The sequence below is a fragment of the Ursus arctos genome, unplaced genomic scaffold (assembly GCF_023065955.2).
Source record: "Ursus arctos isolate Adak ecotype North America unplaced genomic scaffold, UrsArc2.0 scaffold_1, whole genome shotgun sequence".
NCBI lineage: Eukaryota > Metazoa > Chordata > Mammalia > Carnivora > Ursidae > Ursus > Ursus arctos.
Window position 1 is genome coordinate 84895357 of NW_026622763.1, and position 16892 is coordinate 84912248.

At 33.2% G+C, this 16892-nt stretch overlaps 1 protein-coding gene across 2 annotated transcripts in view; it reads right to left on the bottom strand.

Annotated features, from left to right (window-relative positions):
• The window catches only part of ERBB4 (erb-b2 receptor tyrosine kinase 4), a 1084887-nt gene that overhangs the window by 30187 nt on the left and 1037808 nt on the right, over window positions 1–16892 (bottom strand). For both annotated transcript variants that reach the window (XM_057304520.1, XM_057304522.1), the window contains exons 23-25: window positions 13353–13499; window positions 11119–11216; window positions 9437–9607 (exon numbers count right to left, since the gene is read on the bottom strand). In XM_057304520.1, coding sequence (XP_057160503.1) covers window positions 9437–9607; window positions 11119–11216; window positions 13353–13499 — 416 coding nt within the window. The remainder of the gene's footprint in view (window positions 1–9436; window positions 9608–11118; window positions 11217–13352; window positions 13500–16892) is intronic.

Below are 16892 nucleotides of genomic sequence, written 5' to 3' on the forward strand. Positions count from 1 at the left end.
AGTATCCTACTCCTGCACTGATAAAAAGCTACAAACGCAGAGGACTACAAGTCCTCTCAGAAACACCATTATTTAATAGATAGGTCACTCACTTTGGAGTCTGAAGACCTGACACTGGTTTGGTTCTTGAGTAATCATGCTCTTAACTAAGTTACCAAGTTACTTGACTAGGTCAGGAATTTTGTTTACTCCGAAATGGGGATTCTGGTGTGAAAATAAAATGCTACATGTGTCAACTTTGTAAACTTCAAAGCCTTTTCAGCTATCACTTGTTTGAGAATGTTTCAAGAATGGAAGTGACTCTCTGCTTTTATAATTATATTGCTTGTAGTGGACTTTGAGTCCCCAGAAGATTCAAGGAGGGGTGAGGGGACTTTTTGAAATATTACTTTATAGCTAGAATAAAAAAGGTTTCATAAAAATTGTCCCCCAATTTTTTTTAAATGACAGAAACTAGAAATCTGTACCAACTATTTTTTAACGAATTTCATTTGAATAATTATTGGGCTTTTAAAATAATTTAATTATTATTTATTGGATATACTGATGTCACATGTTCTTTCCCCAAATGAAAGTTGGAAGTTAAAAGCAGAGTGTAGACCAGACAGATCTGGGTTTAAATCTCATTTTTTAACATTCAAGCTGGAAGTCTCAACAAAAAGACTTTACATCTTCATCTCCAGTTTCTATCATCATAAAATGTGAACAGTAATATTCTCTACCTACCCTTGTTGTGAAGATTAAGGATAAAAGTGTAAAAAGCTGAGAGCAGACCCTGACACATAAATACATGGTCAATAAATGGTAGCTATATGTAGGTTTGTATGTGGAAATTTTGAAACATTTGTGAAACTTGTAAAGTCATTTTATTTTCAATCCTGTAATTACTAAGTCCCAATGCAGACATGGTTCTGTTTTTGTTTTGTTTTGTTTTAATTTTTTTTAAATTTGTTTTTGGCGCTGTCAGTTCCATTCAACCCTCTTAAACCATTAACTCTTGATTATGGGGAGTCTTACAGAAGAGTAAACAGAAGAGGCAAAACAGCAGCAGAGTCTCTGGCTTCTCATTGTGCTCCCAGCAGGAGCCTTTTAAACCAATTGATGCTAAATCTCATTAGACTTCAAGTCAAACTCAAGATTTCCATGGTTTTGACCAGTAAAAAAAACAGAGCCAACAGAGGACTGAATGTTAGACAGGAGAGACTGGAACATGGTTTCCCACCTCTCCCTTAAACGCGGAGCTACAGGTTTTATCTTTGTCAGTACTGGTTTACGCATCTGTAAAATGAGAAGATTTGTGCTAGAAGGGCTTTAAGACACCTCCCAGATGTGACACTCCATGATTTTATAATTACTTATGCATCCATCTCATACTACAATGAGGCATGTCAGTGTTGCAAATTACTATACTTATTTGATCTATTTACTTGGGCCAAGGACAAACTACACTGGTTATATTTCTTTTCTACTGATTATATTTCAACTAGGGGAAATCTCGTTGAAACAAGTGTCCAGAGAAGGATATACATGCTAGGAGAAAGGAAGGAAAAGGCAGTGGTAAATGATAGAGAGGAAGATTGTGTTGTTGTTGATATGGTAAGGAGGGCTCCTGTCTTTGTGTAGGTGGGAGCACAGACTTTAATGTACACAAAATAATGTAGTGCTATATATGTCTGTCTGTAGGTATGTACTGCTAACCTCTTTTCTTTCATCAAGGTTGAAGCTGGGAAGTTCTAAATATCTTGTTGCCACTTTAGCCTGTAGCAGGAGTGGAGAAATCACTCTGATTTACCATTACATAGGAAATATTCCACTTCTATCATATCTGCAAGAAAAAGCAGATTATCTAAAGAATAAAGAAACTGTAGAGGAAATCATAATGTACTATAACAAAGAGGTGTTATCCAAAGTCCAAATCTGCTAGAAGTGATTTTTATGATACGTGAAGATACAATTAGAAAAAGAGGTCTAAAAATTATCACTTTTTAAATTAAGAAACTGAAAGATAGTTTGATTTTTGTTTGCAATTTGTAAATATAAGGTTAAATGAAGAATCTAGAGCTTGTACTATAAAGGGTTTCTCATTATGTTTAACAGCATGTCATGATCTAAATTCAGTGAAAACCCATAGGAAGTCAGTGAGAAATAAAAGAATGATAGCAATGGGGAAAAGAAAAGAGAAGAAAAGCTTACAAAGAATAGTGTAACTAAAATAATATATCCAGATTTTAAGAAAGTCACTGGTAGAGAAAACATTGCACAAAAAGGTCACTCGATATTTCACTGTATACAAACGATCATTTGAGAGGGTGAGGGATATTCTCAAATTAGTGGTAAATCAGAGATATTAGAAACATTTTTAATATCCCTGTGGTTGCTAAGAACTTTAAAGAATACGCAAAGGCAATTTGACATTATATTCTCATTTAGAAAGAGAGAGACAAATCTATATTGCATTAGGAAATATACCTGTTTGTTTAAATAAATCAACTACCTACTCACACCTCTAAAGTAGAACGAAAGCCCCAACGTGATCTATATTTTGAACGAGATCAAGAGTGGGATAATGCTTAGAGCTCTGGGCATATTTGTGTGTGGGAGCTAGAGAGTAGTAAAAAATAAATTGCAGAGACTGGTCAACTGGAATGACCATGGAATTTCCCAGGATAAATGTTCAAAAATCCTTCAACTATTGTTGACAATAGGATTATATATCATATAAAGAGAGATCTAATATAACATATATCACTCAAATTTATCCCATTGATAAAAATGATAGGTACACTCTAAATTGATGAGGACAAAAAAATGAAAAGAATTAGTGCTCAAAATATTCAGTAATATTGTCTTTCATTGGGTACAATGTAAACACTATATTTAGAAATAGAGCCCATTTAAAAAAGCGGATGTCTGTTAGGGAGACATCGTAGTAATTTCTGTGAAGTGATCAGGGCCTGAATTATAATCATGACAAAAGAAAGAGAAGAGAGACATTTGAGAGCTGTTTTGAGGAAGGCCAAAAAAGGATTTTGTTTTGAATTGGATGATTTTATTGAGAAGCAAGAGATTTCAAAATTATGTTTCAAGCCTTCATAACAATGACAAAAATAGAAAATTTGGGAGGAAGCCCACCCCACCTCCTCTGATAACATAAAAGAGTTCTCAACATGTACAATATGGAAATACTACAAAAACACAGATTTTTAAAAGTATAGTCAAAAAGTCATCTCCTTGCCCTTGTTCATGTGGGTTTTGTTTGTTTGTTTGGTTTGTTGGTTTTATTGTTTAGCTTTCCTTCTGACCCATTTTAGACCTGTCCTACCAAAACTCCTGTTGCAAGTATATCCTCATCCTCTAATAATGATATAGCTCAAATGACATTCCGTAGCCACGTAAGAGGATTTGGTTTCCTTTGTCTTTTTCCTATAATACCTGGTATGTTGCTTGCAAAATATTATCTCCTCAACTAGAGCATAAACTCTTTTCAGGCAGAACTTTTGGTTTGCAACTCTGTACCCTCATTGTCCAACACAGTGCCTCGCCCATGATAAACATTCAACATATTAATTCATTTACTCTTGCATCATAATAATGTGAACAATTTAAAAATTACTACGTAGATGGGGAAAATTTTGGAACAAAAAATACCTAGTGATATGGAATGTCATACTAAGAAGAGCTCTTTTTTCGGGCTTAATAGATTAAAAGAGAAAAAAAAAGATCCCAAGCAGCACATCAAGTATACCATGCAGGAATCCTTGACATATTTTGGAAGAAATGTAAAACCAATATCCTGAGACTACAATAACTTATCATCAAGTAACAGCTGTTGTTAGAATTGATATTGATCCTTGGTAAATTGCAACCAGAGTAACCTTGTTATATCATCACAAAATTTTCCCACTACATCATTTAGCTATGAGATGCTTCCTTAACTTGTGTCCTTAAGTTTTCCTCTTCTGTATTAAATCACATAAGAACAAAAGTGTGTAGAGGTAACCCAAAATGCTTTTGTTCATTTTCCAATTAAATATTTTCTAGAAGATATATTATATAAATGTATAAAATATAATAACTAGTTCAAAAAAGTCATTCGATAATAAGGTAATTTTTAAAACTATAAGGGACTTATCAGTGATCTAGTTCAATTTTCTCATCACCTAAGTGAAGAAGCTGAATTTGGCTAAATGATATGATTAAGGCTGTAATGCCAAAGAGTTTGTTCTAGAATGTGAGATTCCTGACATCCAACTTATTTTCTTTTATCCGATTACCATTAAATGAATGAAAAGTGTTAGTTTCATACGTAGTAAGAAATTTAATAGCAACTTGGAATGAGGAATTTTCCCCCACCCCACTGTTATTTTAGGTACGGCCTCCATCTGGGATTGTTGAAAGCTGGATTCAATTTCTAGCTTTGCTCCTTATTATTTGTGTTATCTAAACCCTCCACAGCTCAGTTTTCTTAACTTTTAAAATGGGAAGAATTAGTGCCTACCTTATAGGGCTTTGTGAAATAAAAGTGAAATGAAATAGTTAATTTAAAACACTTAGCATAGTACCTTGATTATAGTAAGCACTCAGTAAGTTTAAGCTGATATTACTATTATTAGTTTCATTATTTCATAAAATAAGAAATCATGGCTTTGATTTATTGAACAGTAAAGACAAATGCAATTGAAACTCAAATGTCATGACTCAAATGAAAATGACATCACTGTATCACTCTTCCTGCATTATCAATTTGCTTGAATTTTTTCTAGTTTATATGCATCATTAGGAAGCATAATTAGCACAGTATCATATATCCTATAGAGGAGACCAAAGAGTTCTTGTATTTCTATTTATTTTTGTGTAGTGAATTGGTAAAAATTTTAAAGGGAATTACAATGTGTATGGTAACCTTCCTAGGGTACTTTTATCAAAGTTACAAAATTTAATCTGAGTGAAAAGTGATAGTACAACAAAATAAAATATATAAAATCCCATTTTATGAGCAGTCAAATATTCAGCCTATAATTAATTATTTAGAAACCGCATTTTTGAGATACTAAGCTCCTTTATTTTTCTTCATCCTTTATTTCTTCTGCCTATATTTTTTCTATTTTTCAACTTATTTATAAAACCTAATCTAGGAAAGAAAGGGCAAAAAAAGAAGGAAAAAAACAGATCTGTTAATATAGTTCTTTCTTAGCAGATCTGAAAGAAGTGGAGAAAAGTTTAAATTGCAATGAGAGATCCATTGTGGATTGCTGTTATACCAACCTGCAGTGGCTACAATTCCTTTGTCTTCCCCTGGTCTGGATAACTGAGAATTAGCTGATATGTTTTGAAAGAGGTGGAACACTGCATCTCTAAAACTATTCATCACCAATGACTGAGGGATCCTGCAACAATTGAAACCTTGTCTAGAAAAATGTGCTGAAGCTTTTAATTAAATAAAAATTTCCAGTATCATTAAAGCTAATATATCTTTAGCCACATCAAGTTATTAGCTATTTTTATTAATTACTGCTGCATTTGGTATGCAATTCACTATGCCAAAGAAATACAAACCTAGGTAACTCAAAAGAAGAAGACAAAATTTCTACCCACATTAACAGAAAAATATCTACATAGAAATTCAAAAACCGTGCAAGCATTTAATTGAAAATATCAGGCATTATGTACTTAAATAAATATATCAAGAGAGAAGGAAGGCAGCAATGGAACCTAAAATCTATTGAAAAACTGAATACACAAATGGACAATGGCCATCATTGTTTTATCATACATAAAAACAGAGGTCTAACTCCTAACTTACAGCACCTTGCCTAGGAAACCGTATCTGCACTAAAGAGCTGAAGAAGCCAGTCTGCTTGAAGTCAGACTTGCAGGAAGCCTGATTGTTACCTCCAGCAGCAATGCAGGAAGCTGAACCATAACATCTATAACAACTGAACCAAAATAGTCAAGACCTGATTAACTAACAGCTTCCCTAAATTTTGTCACCACTTTCTATTTAGGACAAACCAGAGAAAGACAAATATGCACCTCTAATCACAAAAGATGCCCCTCTTCTAATTACCCCCTCTTACAGCTTCCCCATACCGATAGCCTCCAAGGAAGGCATACTTGAAGGCTTTGCTTTTCTTCGCTATAAAGCTTTCCCACTCTTTTGTCTGCCTTTGAGTCTCGGCCAAAGTGCCAGTGGCCGTGGCTAACTCCCTTGGTATAGCAAGCTCTGAGTAAAGAGGCTTCACATTTCTCATTTGGTGGGTCTTCATTTGTTTCCAACTACTGAGCATTTACCACATATCCATCAATAGGGAACGCACTTAGATACCCTAAACAGTTAATCTCCACAATATTTTGAGAGGATTATTTTTATCCTCATTACACAGATGTGCAGAACTGGAGTTTGTAGAAGTTAGATAGTTTCTCGTGCTTTCCTATTTACATCATGCTAGAGTAATAGTTTTTGGTAAATTATCGTGATAAAGGTATTTAAGATAATATTGAAAGGGTACTAACAATAACAACAATAATAACAACAACAGCTATAAATTAGTTGGGTGTTTTTAGCATTACTTGCATTTGTATCTATCAATTTGCTGGATAAATGTCAACATTGTATTTTTAATTGACTCATTGCTTTAAAGTTATATTGAATGAAAATACAGAGTTTGAAATAATCAAAACACCATAGAAGAAATGACTTCTATAGTTTATTTGCTAAAAACACATCAGCAGAAATAATTTGCTTGTCAAGTAATGACTGAAGCAATAGGTTTTTTACAGGTAATGTGTAGAAAACCTTATAAGAGGGGCGTCTGGGTGGCTCAGTCTGTTGAGTGCCTGCCTTCCACTGGCGTGATGATCCCAGGACTCTGGGATCAAGCCCTGAGTCGGCTCCCTGCTCAGCGGGGAGCCTGCTTCTCCCTCTCCCTCTGCCCCTCTCCCTGCTCATGGTCGCACTTGCTCAATCTCAAATAAATAAATAAAATCTTAAAAAAAAAAAAAAAGAAAGAAAACCTTATAAGAAAACATAGTTATTTACTATATTGACAAGGAAACAAGTAAACATGAAATTTGAGTGATTCTGAAAAAGAATAAGTATTTGCCTGGCATTTTTTAAAAGGTAATTATTTAACAATCACATAAGTTAACTCCCATTGTATTTATTTAACAAATGAAGAAAGAAGTTGTAAAGACACTTAAGAACATTACCTAAAACTTACCAGTTAGTGAGCAAAACAGTCTATATTCTAAAACTGAAATAATTTTTGGTTTCAAAGTTCAATAGATATGCTTAAGAAACATTTGATTCACTCTAACATATTCTCTTAACATATAAGTTGGCACAGAACCTAAAGTTGAAGTAATTTATTTTCTAACTATAAAATAATGCAACTTCGTTTTATAGGAAGAAGCAGGGAAAACAGCATTTGCACAAGTTAGAAATTACCATGGAAGCTACATAAAACTAGGTTTTTAAAAAAAATTGGAAAATATAGATGATTAATAAGGCGTTTTAATGCATGAAAATAAAGTGGTATTTAAGAACATTTCCCTTAACAATGACCTGAAAAACTAAAAAGAAATCTAAGGATAACATTGTTTAAATAATAATGTGTAATAAGAAATGATGACTAAAGGCCAAATAATTCCTCAGGTGTCTTGTACTTTGTCTCACTAATTTCATTTAGTTAATTCAAACCTTTACTCAGAATTCCTTGCACTGAGCCTAAATTAAAATGAACAGAGTTGGAATCTGAGAAGTCTTATAAAAGAAAAAGATTAAAGCTGTTGGCCTTTATAGCATTTCATGTTAAGGAAAGCAAACTATTTTCTGAAATGTCTCTGTTTTAATAAATGTAATGAATTTGTCACATAAATTATAAATGCCAGAGTTATAATTTGGCCACTTTGCTAAGCATATAGATGGGGGAAATAACTGCTTCCTTTATACACCTGAACGACTTTGCTCCTTCCCACAAACAAGACTGATGCTCAGTGACCATCAACTGATTTAACTTTTAAAACTTTTAGTTATCTTCTCCCCATTGGGATGCAATGACATATTTTTCATAGAAAAGAAAAACTGAATTTTTTTGCTTGGTTTTTTGTTTGTTTTGCCTCTTTCTACATCAGCCTTCTGAATGGGGCAAATGAGCAAAAGGTATGGAGTAGGTTGGGGAACGCATTTTATAAGAAAATCAACTGACGGATTTTCCAAGCAATATGTGCCTCAAACATTGAGGTAGATGTCAAGAAAAACAATATTGCGTATCACAAAAATAACATGTTCCAGTAACTTCGAAGCAATAGTATGTGTAGCAGAGGCAGACGACCTGCATTACAATCTTAGTCTTCCACAGGCTATCTGTATGGCACCAGTCAAATCCCTTAACTGTGGCAAGCTTCTTCATTGTAAGAGAGAGAGGATGATACTAGAACCCAAGGAGATGGTTGTAAGGATTCAGTGACTTAGTATGTATGTGCTGGCACAGAGTAAACACCAGGTGAGTCTTACTTTATTATTGCTGTGAATCTGAAACAAAGCGAATAACTTCATTTTAGAAAATGAGCAGCAAGTTGAAAGCTTTCTTAGCTTCTGATCAAGACAAATAGGATGCTGTTTATTCCACTGGCTATGATAATGTTCTTAAATGTAGGAGCCTGGACACTTCTTGCAGGTGGAGTTATGTCAAAATTCTTTGAATCTCAAGTATCTGATAAGGTCTCATGCGCAGGGGGGTACTCAATACATGTTGAGTGAATAATGAATGGATTTTTAAAAATAAATGAATGAACACATGGATTGACAGTTTTCAGAAAAAGAATGGTATTCATATACAGTGCGCTTAATATTTAAAATTAAATGCAAATTCTTTTCAGAAGTTTCTTTCGAAACTTAAATCTACATCTCAGAAATGATTCAGTAGTCTTCCCAAAATGATTGATATAGTCCAAAGTATTGCAGTTTTCCGTTTCCACTTCAGACTGACAGATAATATTTAGTCTCTTGAGTGAAAGAGAATTATACTTGTATCACCTCTTGCCTATGGTCATACCATCTTTTTAAGAGAGCCTACCTGTTAAGAATTTTCATTTATTTATAAACACATAGTTTTATGATTTTGAATGGGTTGATTTTTTATTAGTTGAATTGGCAGATTTTTTTAAAACTAAGATTTAACTAACATAAGACAAAAAAAAAAACCATTTCTCTTCTTGAAATAAAGATATTTCAGAGTACATATTCTATGACCCATGCTTGTGTTTCCAAATTAAGTCTACATGGCCTAGCTTTCATTGGTATAGTATATTTTTAATCTAGGAATCCTGCTGAAATGAGCTGCATAATTATTTTGTAATTCTAGGGCTTACAACATATTTGCATGATTTTATTTCTCAGGAATAATATGGGAAGTGGTAGATGATTATTTCTTACCCTATTTGAGTCAATTCTCGCTCTGGAAGTATAGATGGGAGGTGGGATGTTGAAAGCCTGAGGGACGAGGTATTCCTCAGCATCCATCATGTCTTCCAAATCCTCTTCATCCAAGAGATTCTGAAAGAACTTGCTGTCGTTTGGACTGGGAAGCTTCATGCGATCATCACCCTAAAAGTTTGCCCACCAGACAAACAAAAAATGATTCTTCTTTTCAACTTAAACATGTGGACTTTGCAGCAAACTTACTTCATATCAAAACAAGTGGTTGAAAATTCATGCACTTGTTTAAAAAAAATAATTCTTTAACACAATTACCAGTCGTGCAGGAGCCTGTAGCATACTTAGATATGACAGGCTAAGATAAATACATATAACAGAATGTGATAAATGCCATCAGAGGTGAATAAAGCCGCATGCTCTGGCTGCTTTGAGGGAGGCATACTCTATTTCAGATCTGAGAATAACAGTCGGTTTCATTGCCAGGATGTTTGAGCTGTGATTTTAAGAATAAATAATATTGACTTATCAATCCTTACGTTATTTTATTTGGTTGGTTTGATACTGTAGAGTTCTCAGAACATACAGGCTCCATGATTTGTCCTGTAGCACAACAGTGTTCACGGGATAGCTTTCAAAGTCACAGCACAAGTGGCAAATAACATAAACGAAGGTGGGAGAGACACCAAAACCCTACTCTTTTTTACTTCATCTGTTTCTTAAATATGATTTTTTGGTTTTTCAAAATTATGTGATTTTTTTTATAAACAAGTTGTTTATGGAAAATTAATTTGAGAAAAAGATAACTGGAAACTATTCTAAAACCTGGCTTTTATCTTCATGTCAGACTATTGATAGGAAGATAAATGCCACCTTGTTTTATTGAGGAAAATTAATTCAGCATAACCCAAGGTCTACTTGCTTATGATTTAGGTAAAAATAATCATAGCTAAATATATTACAATTTTTAAATTATCCAATCCATTTTTTTCTAGTGTTTAATATAAAATGCTCTTTTGAGATATCATTTGATTCATAAGTACATCAATTCACTTGACTCTGAGTTATTGCTTGGATATATCTCCCCAAACAAAACATATTTATAAATATTTTTTAAGAAATTAAATTTCAGTATATTGAAACTTTTTTTTTTTTTAAAGATTTTATTTATTTATTCGACAGAGATAGAGACAGCCAGCGAGAGAGGGAACACAAGCAGGGGGAGTGGGAGAGGAAGAAGCAGGCTCATAGCGGAGGAGCCTGATGTGGGGCTCGGTCCCATAACGCCGGGATCACGCCCTGAGCCGAAGGCAGCCGCTTAACCGCTGTGCCACCCAGGCGCCCCCAGTATATTGAAGCTTTTAATTCACTGTCTTCAACCCATCTTCCTTCTATTCCGAAAAGGGAAGATCATAATAATGGACATGACTTAACGCATGTTAATAAAAAGCAGAGTGCTAGAAGGCTTGTCTGGCATAAGGACTTTTTATGTATATGGATAATTATAATTATCTGGCTGTTCAGTACCAGAGGCACTTGAATACTAAGGGAAGATTCTTAGAAGTGGTTATGACATCGAGTAAAAGTCTCTTTTCCGTAAGTCATTTCACATGATATTCTGCTTAGTTAATCGACTTATGAGTGGTGATTTCCACAGTTCCAAAGACCAGGTATGTACCAACCTGAATAACGAGATATCTTTGAGGGTCTCGTGCCATCCTTGAAAATTCAGCAGCCAGTTCCTTAAATTTAGGCCTACTGTCAGCATCAATCATCCAACCTAGAAATTCACACACAATACAAGAGTCAGTCTATCCATAACTAGGAAGAAGTAGGATGTAAATTTTACAAAAACATAGGCTGTTTGAAAAATATTGTTTTAATAACAATAATCTAAAAAAAAAAAGCTAAAGAAAGAAACAATCCAATAGGCAAGGTTTTATCTCAGTTTGTTGATATTCAGAAGTAAATGTAATATAAAAAAACTTTTCATTTTGTTAATCTAATTTAAAATTAATTTTTCTTCTTAGAAAACATGACCTAGGCTAACTGTGGGAACTTACAGAATCTCCAATCTTTTTTTCTTAAGTATGGAGAGAATGCTTTTTTTTTTTTTTTAACTTTTCTTTGATGGTTATAGAAGAGGTGATTGGGATATAATTTATTATTTTATGTCAGGAGTGACATGGAATACAAGCTTTGGTTACAATGCAGTACGCCAGCACAGAGGGGGGAAAAGGAAGAGAAAGTAACTTTCTCATGCTACTTTTTTCCTGCTGGGAAAAAACCAACGCAGAATGATTGGTAATGTTTGTTCAGCAATAGCCATTAGCTTATCTAAGTACTAGCCTTTGCAGCATAAAAATACTATCAGCAATTTTCAAGGTATGTATTATTATTTAGCTGGGAGTCTAGATAAAATGGGTCTTATCTCCCCAGGCTCTGTTTAGCTGGTGAGATCACAAGAATAAAAGCACCAAGCTTTCCTTGATTTTCTTGCCAAATGACCCTTTTCTTAGGTATTAAAACTCATAAAAGCAAGGTAAAACTCCCTATTAGGCAAAATATTTTCCTGATTTTTCATTATTTCATCAGAGTATCTAAATGAAGTATCTAAATCACCTCTCATGCTAGTTATGCGATCAAATTATATAACGCATGCATGTGTTTTAAAGTTCCTTCCACAGATGACTACTGAATGATGTTTGATCCAATAAAGCTATAAGGTTTATTTCTTTTTTCTAGGAGTTCAATTTTTATTCTTCTTCCGGGAAGTCTTTGGGTGTCATTTCATGTACCATTAATATCACCTGAATTTCTTCTCTCTTAATAAAGCTCAACTATATACCAAAAAAAAAAAAAAAAAAAAAAAAAAAAAAAAAAGGCTGTTGATACCAAGATGCTAATGAGAAAATAGGTGTTTCTGGAACTACTGGAATCAAAAAAGGTTAACTTCGCTGGGAGGTATCAGTTTCTTTCTAACTAAATATTGAGTAAATAGAACTATGCTTAGAGAAAAGGGCATGCTGACCTGAACTGGAAAGCACATTTTTTATTTCTTCCCTCACTGTCAGAATGTATCACACATGTCATGAATATAAATCTGAGTAGACCTGGGTCCAAAGTCTCTTATTAATAAGATGCTTATTCACCTTCACCAGTTTGTTTCTTTGCTAACCCTGTGTAAATCAAAAGGGGAAAACCCCAGATTACACAAGAAAGATTGCTGAACGTTAATCTCACTTAAATTAAGTAGGAAACTCCAGAGACTTCCCTAATTCTATTTAAATTAAGAGCCTAGGCTGCCAAAAACACATTTATAATACATATGTGTCTGGGGCATAGAAAGGAGAAAGAAAAGTAAGAGCGTTTGATGTAAACAAATGATCAAATTGAAAAAAAAAGTAAACATTCATAATCTTTTTATTTCACTGTAGATTCATGTCTTCTCACGTCCCGTTCTGCTCTGCTAATTTCCTGTTGACTAAAACTGGTAAACCTATTTCCATTTAATTCTTTTTTTTAAACTATCAGTTTCAAGCTTGCTTTCGTTAAATTTAGATCATTTGTTTAGACTGCTATTGTCCTTTAAAGATTACTAACATTATTGTGACTAATTACATCTCTTTATGAAAGACAATTTAATTGTCATGGAATTGATAAAAATCAAAGTGAAATGAATCAAAAGGATGACAGTCATAGAAGTTTGACTTTATAATGTGGAAGCATGCATATTGATGTATACTGCTTCCTATTAACGATAAGCTAAAAACACAGGTGTATACATGATTTTTCATAATTATTTTTGAACTTTCATATTTTTCAATATACAAAAATACTATGCAGGTAGATTAATCCATACTGTTATTTTACTAAGCATGATGATGGTGATGATAAAATTATTTTGCAGTCTTACATTTGACCATGACCATGTAAACGTCAATAGTGCAGATTGGAGGCTGGGGCAAACGTTCGCCTTTCTCTAATAAATCCGGGATTTCTCGGGTTGGAATTCCATCGTAGGGTTTTCCTCCAAAGGTCATCAGTTCCCATATAGTGACTCCTGAATAGGAGAGCAAATATTTACATAAGCATACTAACAACATAATATGAAGAAACCATCAGTGTGCCAGTAACAAAAGAAAGCTCCCCGGAAGGCAATCAGAATTAGTCTAAAGAGGGGTGCCTGGGTGGCACAGTTGGTTAAGCGTCCAGACTCTTGGTTTTGGTGCAGGTTGTCATCTCAGGATCCTGAGATTGAGCCCTGCCTCAGGCTCTGCGCTCAGTGCCACCTCTGCTTAAGACTCTCTCTGCACCCACCTGGCCCCCTCTAAGATACATAAATAAATCTTAAAAAAAAAATAAATAAAGGCTCTTCAGATTTCTATATCCATTAGGAGAACCCCAATGACAAAATCTTTGTGGAAAATTCAATTATCTCCTTAGTGTCTTGAAATTTTTAATGAGTAGCAGAGACAATTCAAAGTGGATATCAGAACAGAGTCTGTTCCCCATTTCTACTTTTAAGTAATGTTAATGTTTGCTGATCCAAGTTAATTTCACTACACCACATTAGAGCCTATCAAACAATTATTATATGCATGTGTATTCAGTATCAAGTAAATATGATTTCAGATAAAATCTGATGTTGACTAATTTTGAGATTAACATTTTTGCTATTAAAAGTCCTGTAGGCTAAGCTGGGATGCCAGAATGATTACCTTATGCTACAGTAAATCATTGTGGCTCACTTTTTAACTCACACAAAAAGAACAGGTGGAATAAAACAGATTCATATCTTTAACACCTGTGAGAGCCTGTGTGATCCAAATATCACATAATCCATGTGAAGTAGGCATCACAAAATTGAAGGGAATCAATAATAGTTGATTCCTTAGATACTAAATCCCTTTCTTGAACCACTAGAACAGTGATTCCCTCTGTAAAAGCAAATAACCTTAAATACCAGCATGCAAATAGCTAACTTTGATGATAATAATGATTCTGATTTGAACAATAATATATATACTGTAGACGTCTTTATGATCTCATAAATATACAGTTAAAAAGTTATCATTTCTTAGGGATAAGGTTTTTAAGTTCAGAAATAGGTAACTGTGCATAAGAGTCTTACCAAGTGAATTTTGATTGGTTCATATAATATACAAAGTAAATTTTAATATAAAATCCATTAATTAGAACTATGCTTTCTTTTCTACTTCCATCTGTAATGAATTACTTATTCAAACTGAAATCTTTTTTAGCTCATAACAGTCATCATTGACATAATAAAAATACAAAGCTTAAGATATAAAAGTATATGTGAACTTCAAATTATCCTTTATAATAATATCATTAACAATTACCTGATTTTTCTTATTAATATTTTTATCTTATGATTCTTAGGTATAATATGAAAATGTAACTAGTGACACAATTTAACTGTTTGATCTTGATTAAATCCTACTTAATTTTGCATATTAAAGAATGGCTCTGTAGAACGAATAATTAAGATTCAGTATCCATAAGACAAGTTAAGAAGTGGATGGCTGTTCATTTCTATTCAGTCAGTCAATATAAATACATATTTGTAGAATATGTATTTAATGAGGATATTTGTTAACTTATGTATGCAGTTATAAAAGATGTTCTCACATCTCTATCAGAACTTCTAATATAAACAAACGCAAAACAATTACAAATCAAAATAATAGAAAATATAATACAGAGAAACACATAAATATAAAAACAAAAGCAGGAACAGCAAAACCCCCACCTCTGCCAATAATAATCCAATTACATCTCTGCAGGAGTGACCACAAGGAAGTGTTAAACAGAGATGGCTTCATGTAGAAGGACAATGGCAGGAAAACTGAATCAGAAACATCCTCAAAACTTACGATCTTATCATTTGAACATATAAACCATAGCCAATGCATCTTTATTTTTATAAAAATAAAAATGGTGGCAATTTTCCACAAAGGTGCGTTGTAAACAACATTATGTTTCTCTCTGCCTTATATGCTTTTTGCAATCAGCTATGATATATCACAAAAATCTTAAAATGCCTTATGAATATGGGTTGATGACCTGGGCTATGTTTCAAAGCAGAGTACTAATTTATCTATATCTATCTATCATCTATCTATCATCTATCTAGCTAGCTAGCTAGCTAGCTAGCTATCATCTATCATCTATCTATCTACTTATTTTAGAGGTTGTTTAAAATTGCTTGCAGCAGACTGCCACATTTAATTATGGGAAACATACATAGAAAAAAAAGGAAAAGAAAAAATGATATATACGTCATATATCAAAATATATATGATAGCATATAAGTCTATCATATAAAATATAATCTATAAATCTCTATCATATAATATATATGCCAATTTGTTTCATGTAATATATATACTAGATCTGTGTTTCTATTTAGTCCTTACAGTTCAACAACTAAAATTTTTCAATCATTTCCCTCAAGCACAGCCCACTCTCTACTTTGAAGCTTAGTAGAATACATGGAACCATCATGGAACTTTTAAACAAACAGCATATGTGTGTGGAGGGAAAAAAACAATTTACAGAAATGTCTTAACTTTTTTTTTAAAGATAATTTGTGCTCTTCTAGATAACAGGTGTAAGTTCTTTAGTGATTGAATGGATTAAGTCTTTTTTCTAAAAACAAAAACAAAGATAAAGCTAGGCTTAAATTTGAGTAAACTAAACTGTACCATGCTTTCAAGTCACACCACCACCTTTTTGCTTAAATGGGCATCATGCTTCTAATTTGTAAGAAATACTGATTCTTTGTGATATATTTAAACTTAGAAAAGATGTTGATTCATTCTTACTAATAACTGGGTGGACTTAAGTTGTAAATAGCCAGTTAGATCTAAGTATCTCATCTCAACAATTGAGTTAAATGCAATTAAATGAACGTTCAAAGTTTAAAATCACTCTTTCCCAGTTCATATAATTCATTCTCTAATATACCTGTTTATTCCAAAGTAGTCCGTAAATTAAAATCAAAGCTGAAATTAGCAATATTCTCTCTTATCTCTCCCCTCACATTTATTGCTCTCACCTTATTGCATTCAGTAATCATTCTTTGTTACAACAATAATCTCTTTCTTATTATAGAACAGATATTCTTTTATTTTTAATATACGTTTTCAAAGATTTTTTTGAAAATCAAGGCTATGAGGCTCTATGACATCGTTCCTAAACCAAAATTGGCTATTTTTTTTCTGTCAAAATGATCAGAAAAGTTGCTGCCAAACCAAAAGTTATGGTAGACAACAGATTTTAATATATTACATTTTAGAGAAGCAAGGAATAACAAAAAAGGCAGATGAAAGATGCAATTCAGAATTTTGTTTTGTTTTTTTAAGTGGAAGAGCAAAGAGTTAATTCCTTTAGGAAACAAGGCTTAAAAGTAGGTATTTCCAACACAATA